Source organism: Ovis aries, chromosome 7 (assembly GCF_016772045.2).
Source record: "Ovis aries strain OAR_USU_Benz2616 breed Rambouillet chromosome 7, ARS-UI_Ramb_v3.0, whole genome shotgun sequence".
NCBI classification, from domain to species: Eukaryota; Metazoa; Chordata; class Mammalia; order Artiodactyla; family Bovidae; genus Ovis; species Ovis aries.
In genome coordinates, this window is record NC_056060.1 from 84,562,970 (window position 1) to 84,577,150 (window position 14,181).

The window sequence follows — 14,181 nt, forward strand, 5'->3', positions numbered from 1 at the left end:
TGGAGGGAATTCTGAAACCAATGGAAAAATAAAGAGCCAGGAGAGAGATATCTGATAAGAATATAATTTAAATTAATCTCAAACCAGATGTGAGAAATTAACACCTCAGGGCTGTTTTTATCTAAAAATACAATCTAAAATCACTTAATTTGAAACTCTTCTCTTTTCTCCATTATTTATTTATTAATTTTTTTATGTGAGTCTCCGGTTCTTTTAGCATGTAGGCCAGAAATGAATGAGAAGGGTGGATATTCACTGTTCCTGGCTGGGAGCTATCTTCGGTGAATTTGGGAATTTGGCGGCCAATGTGTGGAGCACTATTTGCATAACGACAGGTTTCCCGCGCTTCCCCAGCCTCTTCACAACCCCTTGCTTCTCTCTTTTGCAAGTTTCAAAGCTTAAGCAGACATCAGCTGGATGACGCTCTGGGTTCAAATAGACTTGTTTTGGATGGCAAAGTACTAGTAGCAGATGAAGTCCCAGCTCTTCACCTGCTATGAAGTTTCCTGTTCCTGGCAAATAGAGACTAGGGAAAAGCAAAGATTCCTCACCCACAGGCACCCTTCTGGGCAAGTGATATGAGATTCATTCCAAACCAGTTGATTAATCTGGAGAAAGGAAGAGAATGGTTCTGTCAAATGATTCAAGTGAAGAATCCTGAGGGCTGATCCCATCCTTCACTTACGGCAATCTGGATGGAGCAGGAGCACGTGGTGCTCCATTTATAACCACAGAGATCAGCTCTGACCCACAGAGGGCTGCATCCAGGCCTGAGGTGATCCTGCGGTATGTGATATTCTAGTCCTGTCCAGTGCATGCCGAACAATCAACAAATACTGACCTGGTCCCAGCCACATTCTCAACCATGGCTGGATTGCCCAAGAAGCCAAGGAAGTATATGCTGGGGTGGGGGTGGAGAAAGACTCAAGGAAGAAATTAGGAAAACTGTACCCATCTTTCTATTTATGGAGTGCTTGCTATTGTGCCAAGCACTGTTCCAGGCTCTGGAGAACCAGCAATTTTTCCATCCCTCATGGAACTTACATCCTGGCATTATTTTTGGCATATTTGTAAGTTTTATTTTTTAGTAAAAATTTATTTTGCAAATTGATATTGTTTTTATTTTGAATTACTTGGAAGGGTATCATAGTCATTTTAGTATTAGCGCCATGAAAGTTGTGGAAATGAAAGTGTTAGTCGCTCAGTCGTGTCTGACTCTTTGCGACCTCATGGATTATAGCCCACCAGGCTCCTCTGTCCATGGGATTCTCCAGGCAAGAACACTGGAGTGGATTGCCATGCCCTTCTCCAGGGGATCTTCCTGACCCAGGGATCGAACCTGTGTCTCTTATGTCTTCTGCATTGGCAAGTGTGTTCTTTACCCCCAGTGTCACAGTTGGTATGAAGGTTTTATTATGGCCCTATTCACAGGGCTTTTGAACTAAAAAATTGGTTAGGTTTTTACCTCTATATTCAAATAGTTTCTAAAAAGTTGCTTGTGGTATTAGGCCGAGTTTGTGGAAAAGAAAGGATTGGGGGATACCCCATCTGAGATGAAATTTCTTCTTATGCTGATCATGTTTCTGGGTGGGACGGTTGCACCCATACCCTAAAAACTAGAGCACCCATACCCTCTTGAATGACCGCTAGTGGAATGATTAATAAGCAGATACGACAAATCCAGTTCTAAGGATGGGTGTTCCACTTGGGTTTATAAGCATCTAAATTATTATGCCTGATAAAGAAGGTACTGATCAGGATTTTGGTTTCCCTCACCTACGCAGGGCTTCCCTGGTAGCTTGGACGGTAAAGCGTCTGCCTACAATGCGGGAGACCCGGATTCGATCCCTGGGTCGGGAAGACCCCCCTGGAGAAGGAAATAGCAACCCACTCCAGTATTCATGCCTGGAAAATCCCATGGACCAAGGAGCTTGGTGGGCTACAGTCCATGGGGTCGCAAAGAGTCAGACACGACTGAGCAACTTCTCTTCTCTCTTCTCTTCACCTGAGAAAGATACCGGTAGGAAGTCAGCCATCAAGCCCCTTTATCCAAAACGAGAATCCACGCTGCCTTCCCAGCCACATTCTGCAAACATTTATCCAGTGCCTACTAGTATCAGCAAGCTAAGGCCCTGAGGATAGATACCTATTGAATAAGATAGATAAGGTTCCTGCTTTGGTGGAGCTTGTGGCTTAGGAGAGGAAGAGAGACAACGAAAAAGTGCATACATAAACCAAGTAACCTAGTGATCAGTCTTCCAAAGAAAATAAAACCAAGTAATGTGACAGAAAGTGACTGAGGGGCAACGAGGAGGGATGCAGTGTTGGAGTGGGGACAGGCTTCCTGGAGAACGTGAAAACTGAGCTAATAGTGATCATAAGGATAAGTCAATGTGTCCAGATCTGGGGAAAAGAGGGAACAGTGATTAGAAAGACCCAGCTCCTTAACCAGCTTGGCATATTTGAGGAACAGAAAGAAGGCCAACGTGCCTGTAGAGGAGTGAAGGAGGGAAAGTTGCTTAAGATGGAAGGTGAGGCCAGGGCTGGGTTACACAGTTGTGGTAGACCTCTGTAAGGGGTACAGATTTTTTTTTTTTTTTTTCTGAGTGTAATTCTGTATATTGGCCACTAAACAAGTTTGGAGGGATTTAGTATTTAGTGTTAGGATTTAATTCAGAGTCCCATTAAGTGGGAGAGGAGACTTTTAGTGCATGATCTGTCCTTATCTTCGTGGATTACCCCACAATCTCAGGTGGATCAGAGTCTAAAGGTAGAATTCTTCAGTAGAATCAATTTTGGGATTTTCACAAGGGATCTGTAACTCATTGACACTCCAGGTAAAACAAGAGTGGAGAAAATAAAAACTTAGCTGGGAGTTGGAACTGGAAGTTTTTTCATAGACTGCAAATCAGATACTAAACTAAGACACAAAATGTCCACATCAGAGGATGAACCTATGATTTGTAGATCAGAAGGCAGCATAATTCTGAATTCTTACTTACTGGTCAGGATTCTTCTGGTTTTGGAAAGAGGATTTTTTTTTCTTGCCTTGTAATTATTAATGTCTCTTTTAAAGATCTTGCCATTCTTCTTGAGAAAGATGGTGGATTAAATGGTGTAAGCAATGCTGGAGATGTCTTAACACTTTGAGGCTCGTCATGTACCAGCCCATTTGAGCCATCCTTAGCTCTGCCCATGCAGATCATGAGGTTTCTCCATTGGATGGGAGCCCTGCAGTTGAGGTTTCTTAGTCAGGGTGTGGTGTTGTCCTATAGATTTAGTGACGTCAATGAGATTCCTTTGGAATTTTAGCAGCTAAATCCACCAGAGCTGAAGAAGGTCAGCTCAGGACACCTGGGGATCCGACAGCCTGGACAGACTTGCTCGTCAGAGGGTGGGGAATGCAGCAAGGTTTGGCATTACTGACTAAATGGGGATCCAGTGCTGCTGGTTATGGTGGAAGATCCCATGAGCTTGGCCTGAAACGTGTCCTTCGTAGGCACCATAGCTGTTCCCCAGTTTCCTCAGCTCCAGATGGAGCGTGTGCCAGGGACCACACAGAGCTTTGTTTAAATGCTTGCATTAGCAGAAGGACGGGGATCCCATTGAATCATCATCTCCTGTCAAAAAGCCAAGAGTTGTTCAGAATGGAAACAGTTTTTCCCAAAGAGGCAAAATTCCTAGTACTAATGAGTGGTGGTGGTGATGGTGGCGTGTGTGTGTGTGATGATGGTGGTGATAGTTCTGTGTCTCCCACTGTTTCAAAATAGAGACACTTTTTGTTCACTGTCTGAGCCATAGGGTGAGTAACCTTGACCCCTAAGGTCCTTCGCTGGGCTCACGTGAGTTTGTGAGTCCTGTGGGAATAGTGAAATGTTCCTCCCGCTGGGGTTCAGACATTTGGAATGGATAAATTAGAGAGTGGTGGTCACACAGTCATTGTCATTGCAGACAATGTGGCATTTATGTATGGGCGCTGGCTGTCTCTCATGGGCTCAATAACAAGGGTAAGTTCCATCTTTCATCACTAACCACTGGGGTGTTCTTTATTGACAGAGGCTGCACCAGCTGAAAATAGCCCAAACATCTTGTTATTTTCTCTTTCCCAGTTTTTGCCTATTCATATCCAAGGATAAAAGACTCAGCTTGTTCAGCTTTTTCAAAGAGTTAAAGAACATTCTCTATTTGATTTCTTAGTACCCATAAAGAACAAGACTACACAGTTGCCCTGCTTGGCTGAGAGCATTCATTCATTCATCAGTTCAACAGATTTTATTAAACACCTACTAGGGCTAGGCGCTGGGGTAGGTGCTAAGTGGATATTTGTATATGAAAAAGACAAAGGCCAAAAGTAGGCGGATGCTAAACAAGTCTTAGAAGCGACTTCCCCAAGTCCCTGAAGGAGATGAATTTGCTATACGCATCTTCCTGACTTCTAGTCCCGTGCTCTGCCCACAACCCTTCACCGATAGACCACACTTCCCCAAATAACTAACTACTTCTGCATGCTGGGGATGGGTTGTGTGCGGCAGCATTTACGTAGGCGGCACAGACAGTAGCCTTTCACTTAGTGTTGCAATAACACCAGGCTAAACAATGTGCACTGACCTCCAGAGTGGTGAACAAAAGCTTGCTATAGGTCAGGCCTCTTAAATGCCAGAGAAGTGCAAAATAGGAAGAGTCTCCATCTGATAAGCAACTGCTGAGAAAGAATGAATTTGTTTTTAATCTGGGTTAAAATCAGATATGAGAATCTATCCTCCTGTTCACTTTTGGATCCTCAGGTAGCAGGAACTCAAAGCTTAGATAATCACAAACGATGTAAGTTTTGGTTTTCCATGCTCAGACTTGTCCAGAACATGGAAGCCTTGCCCTGTTGGAAGGCAGCACTGAACTCACAGAGGCACACACACACACAGACATCTGTCTCAAAGTTATACTGACCTTGGCCAGTGGCAAACATAATTTCACAGATTGCATCTGATTTCTCTTTATTTAAGGCTACATCACGAGAGCTCCATATTAAAAATGCGGTTTTGGCTGTCCTGAAATGGATACCATGAGTAGATTGAGATGTGAGAGTATGTTAGAATGATTGCAGGTTCGGATATTAGTAGGGCAAGAGAGGAGGTCTGAGATTATATTATCTGATACTACTGCTTTAGGTCGAGGACCTGCTTTTACTACCCAAATGATGCTCTGGCCCTTTTCAGTCTTTATCATGTTATATCCCAGAGGACAGTGGATCCAGATCCCGTCTCTGTATTGCAATCACTTCTTCTGATACCTGTCCCCACATTCTCTTCTGTTTCATAGCACCTTCTTATTTTTTAAATATTCATTTATTTGGCTTATACTGGGTGTTAGTGGGTTGTGGGTTCTAGTTCCTAAACTAAGGATTGAACCTGGGCCCCCTGCATTGGGAGCTTAGCCACTGGACCACCAGGGAAGTCATCCTGTTATTACCTCTGTCAAACCACCTACTGCTGTCCTGCAAATTCTCTAATGACTTGTTGGTCCATAAGGCTAGAATCTCTCTGACAGTAGGGGCAGGTCCACTGTGTTCATTAGAGTAAGTACCAGCCCCTAGCAAGTGCCAGGCCATAGAAGGCTCTCAATAAGTAATCGCATGCATGCTCAGTCGCTCAGTTGTGTCCACCTCTTTGTGACCCCATGGACTGTGGCCTGCCAGGCTGCTCTGTCTATGGAATTTTCCAGGCAACAATACTGAAGTGGCTGCCATTTCCTCCTCCAGGGGGTATTCCTGACCCAGGGATTGAACCTGCGTCTCTTGTGCCTCCTGCATTGGCAGGTGGATTCTTTACCACTGAGCCACCTGGGAAGCCCTAGTAAGTTCTTTGTTAAATAAATAAAAGAATGAGTGAATGCATTATTCTGTCTTTCTTAGAGGATGGATTTATTAAGTTTACAGCTCTGTAGCCATAACGGTGCCAGGAAAGAAAGAGTTAAGCCTCCTCCTGTGGAGGAGACAGGCTTATCCAAAGACCTTTTTCCTTTTTTATTGGCAAGGGCTGAATAAATGATATATGCATAAATCCTGGATATAAAATCCTGACACATTCTTTAGGTGTTGGCCTGAACTGCTTCAAAACTCTAAGGGAAGTAAATGAAATCATTCTAGGTTTTCTCTTACGTGGCCTGAGAGCCAGTTATGAAAGGAAGGCAAGGCCAGACCCAGGAATTCAAAGCTTGACCTATTTTGCCCAAAGCTAATAGTAAGAGAGATGGATTTGCCTTCTTACCTTTTTTTAAAATCAAGGACAATGAAGCAGCCCGGCAAACGATAGAACTAGGTGAATGGAATGCAGCAGAATTGCTTGAGGATTCAGAGCATCTCCAAGTCTATGTTTATGTATTATGTGTTTTTCCTTTTCTCTCCCCCTTTTTATTTTTCAAATGAGAAAAAAAAAAAAAAGCGCCTGAATTCCCACCAACATAATCCAGTGACATACAATGATGAAACTCTGTTTTCACCTCTGCTTGTGACAGGGAATGCAAAAATAGCAAGTGGCCCAGTTCCACGAATCCCCGCCTCCCTACCCTAGCAGCTCTCACCCGGTTCTCATCTCTAAGAATGGAGGTTAGCGTCCAGCCGCGCGCGCAAGCCGCACTCAGCCCCCGGACCCCACAGATGAGGTCAGGCTGCGGGAGTGGCAGCAGTCGGGCCGGGGAGGCCGAGGCCCTCGGGGGAGCGAGGAGGGAGAGCGGCCTCGCCAGGCCGACGGCGCGCCTGGCCGCGCGGCGTCGCCTGGAGACGGCCCTGGCGGCGCAGTGTTTCTGTAAACAGCCGCTTCCCTGTTACTATCTATAGCAGGATCGCCTGGCTCCGGGGTGCGGCGGCGGGAGGCAGGTCGGCTGTCCCGCTCCCCGCGAGTCCCAAAGGATCCGCCCGCTGCCCTCATCCCGCCTCGCCCCTCTCCGGGTGCCCATTGTGCCCAACCCCCAACCCCGGCCCGAAGAGTGGGGGAAGGGACATAGGGACCTGTGTCTCTGCGGGGACCTGCGACTTCGCGTCCCGGAGGTGGCTGGCGCGCAGAGATTGAGCCGGGGGCAGTGTGACCCCGGCTGTCCTTTGCATCTGAGCAGGAGGCTAGAGGCGTCTGGGGGTGCTTAGCGCACTCCAAAGCACCTTGACCTGCCCACCAGCACCCCCCCACCACCCCAAAGGCCTGTTTTCCAGGCCACCGAGCGGTGCCTGAGATACCAGCCTCCGAAGATTCCGGCCTGGGCGCTGCTGGGCACGGTCCTTCCAGGCGCCCCCGGTCCAACCCCCCTCCCCCTTCCAAGTCCGCGCTGGAAAATCACCGGCTTTGGGCTCCCAATAACCAGCTTCCTGGGGCGCCGAACCACCCCCACCTCCCCAGCAAGGACTTGTGCTGCCCCAAGTGCTCGCTCCATCCGGTGCTCCGAACTGATGACCTTGTCCACAGAACAACCCCCGCCCCCCCAACACGCCCCGGGGCCCGAGCTCAGAACCAGGCAAACGAATCCTTCAGACATCCTTGTTGAGAGATTCTGCACGATGTTTATTGGCTAGTTTCTCAGGGGTTTGACAGCAACAGTAACATCTCATCTACGGCCAAGAAAAAAAAAAAAAAACAGCAAAAACAAAGCGCCTATCTCCTTAAAAGCAAAACAAACAAACAAAACATATAGAATAAAAAGTACCCAGCATCGTAGATAAAGTAGGTTATCGTATTGTCTTATTTTGGATCCTTCCAAACCGCAGGAACAATCCTAGTAAAGCTGGAGTCCGGGGAGCTTGAGGTGAGGGGTTGAGGGTCCGTTTCCAGAGCTTGCACTGAATTAGGGCTAGAATGGGGAGTGAGGGTAGAGGCGCATTCCTTCGGGGGCCGAGGCTTAACCTGCTTGGCTGCGTGTACCTATGTCGCCTATAACCTGAGCCTCATAACTCTTTCCCGGGTTTCCGTATAGAAGTAAAAGGGCGTCCCCGCCTTCGCCAACCCCATCCTCCCCCAGCCCCGGAACAAGGGTCCGCATTGAACCAGGTGCGAATGTTCGCTCGCCTTCGCCTCCCCTCCCCCCGGCCGCGGCCCCCGCCTCCCCCCGGCGCTGCACCCTCGGTGTTGGCTGCAGCCCGCGAGCAGTTCCCGTCAATCCCTCCCTCCCCTTTACACAGGATGTCCATATTAGGACATCTGCGTCAGCAGGTTTCCACGGCCGTCCGCTGCAGTCGTGGGGGGATCCATCCCCGCGGCCCCTTATCTCGGCAGCTCCACGCGACCCTAGGAACCACGGGAAGACAGGCCGACAAGATCAAGAAACTCGACAGCGCGGGGAACTGGGGGCGCTGCGAGGGCGGCGGAGGCGGCAAATGGGGACCCTAGAAGTAGCCGGGCCCGTGCGCCACCCCTCGGGAGCCGCAATGGTTGCGCCCAGTGACGTGTTGGGCTCATTCATAAAATGCTGTTATAAAAGCGGTGGCTGCGGCGCCTAGTACTCCAACCGCATCTGCAGCGAGCAAGCTTAAGGAGCTGACACAGAGCCTGCGGCGCAGCGAGCGAGCTAGCGAGCGACCGCGCACACCTACCCAGCTCTGCCCGGCAGCTCGCACCTGCCTCCGCCTCTGCGCCCCTCGCCCGGCTTTGACTGCTCGCGATCATGATGTTCTCTGGCTTCAACGCCGACTACGAGGCGTCCTCCTCCCGCTGCAGCAGCGCCTCCCCGGCCGGGGACAGTCTCTCCTACTACCATTCACCGGCCGACTCCTTCTCCAGCATGGGTTCTCCCGTCAATGCGCAGGTGAGGCTGGCTCCGCGCCTCCGCGGGGCCGGGGGGTGGAGGGGTCACCGGAGAGGAATCACCAAGGCGAGATGCTCGGGAAGACGAGTCCGGGACTCCTTTCGCCGGGGGCAGGGAGGGAGGCTTGCCGCGGCCCGGAGCCTCCCTCTCTCGGGAGCTTTTCCGAACTTTGTTCGGAGCGGCCCGCGAGCTTGTCATCAGAAGAATTGCTTCTTCTGTCCCGCGGCAGTCTCTTTCTGAGCTGTGCCCCCCGGCGCGCGCTCGCTGACTGATCTCTGACATTAGCTGGGGCCAAAATGTCCCAAAGCAAAAGACTAGCGAAGTAGAGCCTGGCGCCTCCGGGGGGAGGCGGCCCAAAGCGGCAATCCACACCCCCCCCCCCCTCCGCCACCCCTCCCCTCGCAGCCTGGAGCAGGAAAGGAGGGGTAGGGGAGGAGGGTGAAGCAGGCGGGTGTGTAAGGCAGTTTCATTGATAAAAAGCGAGTTCATTCAGGAGACTCCGGAGCGGCGCCTGCGTCAGCGCGGACGTCAGAGATATTTATAACAAACCCCCTTTCAAGAGAGTGATGCTGAAGGGATAACGGGAACGCAGCAGCAGGATGGAGGAGAAAGGCACTGCGCTGCGGAATTCTTGGGAATAAAGCGGGGAGACCTTTCATTCCCGTTGACCGGCGTGTATAAAGACGCGAGCTGTCCACTGCCGGAGGGCTTCTCCTGCCTCTCTCCCTGCTGCCTGCGGCACTGGGAACTCTGCTCATCCCCACCTGCTCGCTCACGTCAGTTTCCTCCTCTTTCATTCTAGGACTACTGCACCGATCTGGCCGTTTCCAGTGCCAACTTCATCCCAACAGTGACTGCCATCTCGACCAGCCCTGACCTACAATGGCTAGTGCAGCCCACCCTGGTCTCCTCCGTGGCCCCGTCCCAGACCAGAGCCCCCCACCCCTATGGAGTCCCTACTCCCTCAGCTGGGGCTTACTCCAGGGCCGGAGTTATGAAAACCATGACGGGAGGCAGAGCTCAGAGCATTGGCCGGAGGGGCAAGGTAGAACAGGTGAGAGTTCTTGGCACCTTCTGAGGGGGAGGCGCGGGTCGACATTGTGGAGATGGGCAGCATAGGGGTCAGAGTGAAGCCACTGATGCATTGACTGGACACCCCAAATGGGAATCCCTGGCTCCAAGCCCTTTCCATCCAAGTCAGACTCTGATAGTCTCACCCTAAGAAATGCCCTGATGTATAGTTTCTTCCCTTGTAGTCTGGGTTCTTCTTGGCTCTTTCTGAGATTCTTATTTTAAATGCAAGTCACACCCAGCTTGCAACTGCAGGTTAGAAATGGCTTCACAGAAGAGGTGCCAGGAGCTAGGAAGCTGCAGGAGCTGGTTTCCCTGGGGTGGGTGAATGAAGCTAATGGCAGACACTGTTACTGAATGCTGCTCTTTTTTCCCCTCCCCAGTTGTCCCCAGAAGAAGAAGAGAAAAGGAGAATCCGAAGGGAAAGGAATAAGATGGCTGCAGCCAAATGCCGGAACCGGAGGAGAGAGCTGACTGACACCCTCCAAGCGGTAGGTTGAACCCATGGGTCACTTCTTTTTAAAACTTAAGGGGAAACTTGGAGACCAGACAAAAGGGATCTGTGTCCTTGAGTCAGACCATCTCTTATGCTTTCCTTTGCTCTCTCTTTCCAGGAGACAGACCAACTAGAAGATGAGAAGTCGGCTTTGCAGACAGAGATTGCCAATCTGCTGAAGGAGAAGGAAAAACTTGAGTTCATCCTAGCGGCTCACCGACCTGCCTGCAAGATCCCTGACGACCTGGGCTTCCCAGAAGAGATGTCTGTGGCTTCCCTTGATCTGAGTGGGGGCCTGCCTGAGGCTGCCACCCCTGAATCTGAGGAGGCCTTCACCCTGCCCCTCCTCAATGACCCTGAGCCCAAGCCCTCAGTGGAGCCCGTCAAGAGTGTCGGCAGCATGGAGCTGAAGGCTGAGCCCTTTGATGACTTCATGTTCCCAGTGTCATCCAGGCCCAGCGGCTCGGAGACCGCCCGCTCTGTGCCAGACATGGACCTGTCTGGTTCCTTCTATGCAGCAGACTGGGAGCCCCTGCATGGTGGCTCCCTGGGGATGGGGCCAATGGCCACGGAGCTGGAGCCCCTGTGCACCCCAGTGGTCACCTGTACTCCCAGCTGCACTACTTACACGTCTTCCTTCGTCTTCACCTACCCCGAGGCTGACTCCTTCCCCAGCTGTGCGGCTGCCCACCGCAAGGGCAGCAGCAGCAACGAGCCTTCCTCTGACTCGCTCAGCTCACCCACACTGCTGGCCCTGTGAGCGGGCAGAGAGGGGAGGCAGTGGGCGTGCACGTGGCCACTGCCTGAGTTGGCGCAATACAGAGAGGAGAAACACGTCTTCCCTCGAGGGTTCCCGTAGACCTAGGGAGGACCTTATCTGTGCGTGAAACACACCAGGCTGTGGGCCTCAAGGACTTGCAAGCGAGCATCCCCGTGTGGACTCAAGTCCTTACCTCTTCTGGAGATGTAGCAAAACGCATGGAGTGTGTATTGTTCCCAGTGACACATCTGAGAGCTGGTAGTTAGTAGCATGTGGAGCCAGGCCTGGGTCTGTGTCTCTTTTCTCTTTCTCTTTAGTCTTCTCATAGCATTAACTAATCTATTGGGTTCATTATTGGAATTAACCTGGTGCTGGATATTTTCAAATTGTATCTAGTGCAGCTGATTTTAACAATAACTACTGTGTTCCTGGCAATAGTGTGTTCTGATTAGCAATGACCAATATTAAATTAAGAAAAGATATGACTTTATTTTCTAGTAGATAGAAATAAATAGCTATATCCATGTACTGTAGTTTTTTCTTCAACATCGATGTTCATTGTAACGTTACTGATCATGCATTGTTGAGGTGGTCTGAATGTTCTGACATTAACAGTTTTCCATGAAAACGTTTTATTGTGTTTTTAATTTATTTATTAAGATGGATTCTCAGATATTTATATTTTTATTTTATTTTTTTCTACCTTGAGGTCTTTTGACATGTGGAAAGTGAACTTGAATGAAAAATTTAAGCATTGTTTGCTTATTGTTCAAAGACATTGTCAATAAAAGCATTTAAGTTGAATGCGACCCACCTTGTACTCTTTTCATTCTGGAAGTTATCTAAGTTTCTGGAAGGTATTGTCAGAGACTAATTTGTCAAGAAGGGTAGCTCTTGGAGGGGACACATCCCCTCTGTTTGATCCCTTATCAAATCAAGAGAAACTCTGGAGCTGACGTTGGAAAATTCTACAAACTCACATCTTCACCTTGCAGTGCTGCTTCTCTCCCTACAGGTTCTGGGAATGGGAAACTGCTTTGCAATAGCTTTTGTGGGAACACATCTTTCTTTTTCTGTTTTGAAAGTCAAAGGGAGGGATATTTAAATCTGGCTGTGCTAATACTAAACTTAACCATCTAGGTCTTCTAGGAATCCTTTTAGCAAACAATTAAGCTTTGCATGAACCACTTTAATTTTTTATTGCCACCAGATCATGTGAAGGTTACTCCTGCCTTAAAGGAGAACAAACTGAAGAATGGTTAGAATGATGTTTTCTCAATATTCCAAGGCTGGGATTAGAATCTTAGCTTCTCACTCATGACCCTATTCATCAGCCTGAACTGCCTCTTAACACTTGTTTTTTCTTTTTTTAGAAAAGCTTTCTCCTGGTTGGAAAGAAAACAAAACAAAAACCAAACCCACAACTTTTCAGTCCTTCACTCTAACAGACATACATTTAGTTGTATTTTTTATTCTCAAAAAGAAAGCAGGGTTCTTATCCTATCCCTCAGTGTGTGTGTTTGTGTGTGTGTGTGTGCGTGCGTGCGTGCGCACTTGGTTGCTCAGTCCTGTTGGACGCTGTGACCCTGTGGACTGTAGCCCACCAGGTTCCTCCCTCCATGGGATTCTCCAGGCAACAGTACTGGAGTGGGTTGCCATTTCCTCCTCTAGGGGATCTTCCCAACCCTGGGATTGAACTGGAGTCTCTTGTTTCTCCTGCATTGGCAGTCAGATTCTTTACCACTCTGCCAACTGGGAAGCCTATCCTTTAGTAATCAATGCATTATAATTTCTGAAGTTTCTTTAACATATGCCTGACATTCAGTTTACACTGGAGGAAGAAAAGGCTGGCTCTGAGAACTTGAAAGAGATCTGAAACAGTGCAAACAATGGTTGAACACTGGGTAAATAAAAAGTTACATAATAGCTTGAAAAGAAGTCAACATGACTGAATGAGCTTTAACTTAGAAACTTTATCATCTTAATGAAGAACATGACCTTTGTCTGGGACACCTCTGGTAATGGGACGCTTACACGCACAGGTACCAACCACAAAGAAAGGAGGTGGCGCCTTCCTCTTCTGCTCTCTGCTATCAAGCGGGCGGGCACCAAGCCTGGAAGCGAGAGCCCAGGTTTGCACTCATGCTAAGGGGAAGAGAAGCTTCGAAGTCAGCCTTCTAATACTTTGGTGATAATGAAAATCACTGGGTGGTTATGGGATGTTATACTCAGTCAAGTTGAAAGTTGTAATTTAAAATGACAGTTCCAAAAAATTAAATGACCTTTCTATCGAGGATGGTATTCTCACCTATGCTCTCTCTGCTCTTCATATAATACTTGACATTTGAAAGCAATGTGCTTTAGATTCTTAAGAGCACTGATCTCTCACACATCATTTGCATATTATTTTTGCCTGTCAGGCAATGATGAAAATGGCCTTAGACTTCCTGTTTGCTGTTCGGGGGTAAACTTTCTGCAATCTTTGTTGTTCAGTTGCTAAGTATTATCTGACTCTTTGCCACTTCATAGACTGCAGCACCTCGGGCTCCCTTGTCCTTCACTATCTTCCAGAGTTTGCTCAAATTCATGTCCATTAAGTCTGAGATGCAATCTAACCATCTCACCCTTTGCCACCCTCTTCTCCTTTTGCCTTCAATCTTTTCCAGTATCGGGTCTTTTCCAATGAGTCTGCTCTTCGCATCTGGTGGCCAATGTACTGGAGCTTCAGCTTCAGCATCAGTCCTTCCAATGAATATTCAGGACTGATTTCCTTTAGGACTGACTGGTTTGATCTTCTTGCAGTCCAAGGGACTCTCAAGAGTCTTATCCAGTACCACAATGAGAAAACATCAATTATTTAGCGCTCAGCCATCTTTGTGGTCCCACTCACAACTAAATACGGAATTACTGTAACTAATACCCAGATCTGAAATGACGAGAAGAGATCTGAAGGCAAGCAGCTGGCTCCCCTACATGCACAGTATTAATAACCCATGGAAGGAGACTTCTCAGATGGGAAAGGGAAGCTGAACCTCTAGCCCTGGATACGGAACTCCTGGAGACCTGACTA

The 14,181-nt window shown here is 48.6% G+C and overlaps 1 protein-coding gene and 1 long non-coding RNA gene across 3 annotated transcripts; one reads left to right on the forward strand and one right to left on the reverse strand.

Annotated features, from left to right (window-relative positions):
* Positions 1-694: 694 nt before the first annotated feature.
* On the reverse strand, positions 695-6,727 carry LOC105606509 (uncharacterized). 2 transcript variants are annotated; one of them, XR_001041923.4, is made up of 3 exons: positions 6,264-6,727; positions 4,945-5,045; positions 695-3,620 (listed from the first exon to the last, which is right to left on the reverse strand). It is a non-coding gene; the product is annotated as an uncharacterized LOC105606509 (long non-coding RNA). The 2 variants fall into 2 exon arrangements; XR_009601373.1 differs by having other exon boundaries at positions 4,945-6,727.
* A 1,793-nt stretch (positions 6,728-8,520) lies between these two features.
* FOS (Fos proto-oncogene, AP-1 transcription factor subunit) lies at positions 8,521-11,920 on the forward strand. The gene is given in 4 exon segments (NM_001166182.1): positions 8,521-8,784; positions 9,587-9,838; positions 10,239-10,346; positions 10,470-11,920. Coding segments are annotated over 4 exon segments (1,143 nt in total). The 5' UTR covers positions 8,521-8,643; the 3' UTR covers positions 11,112-11,920.
* Positions 11,921-14,181: the final 2,261 nt, after the last annotated feature.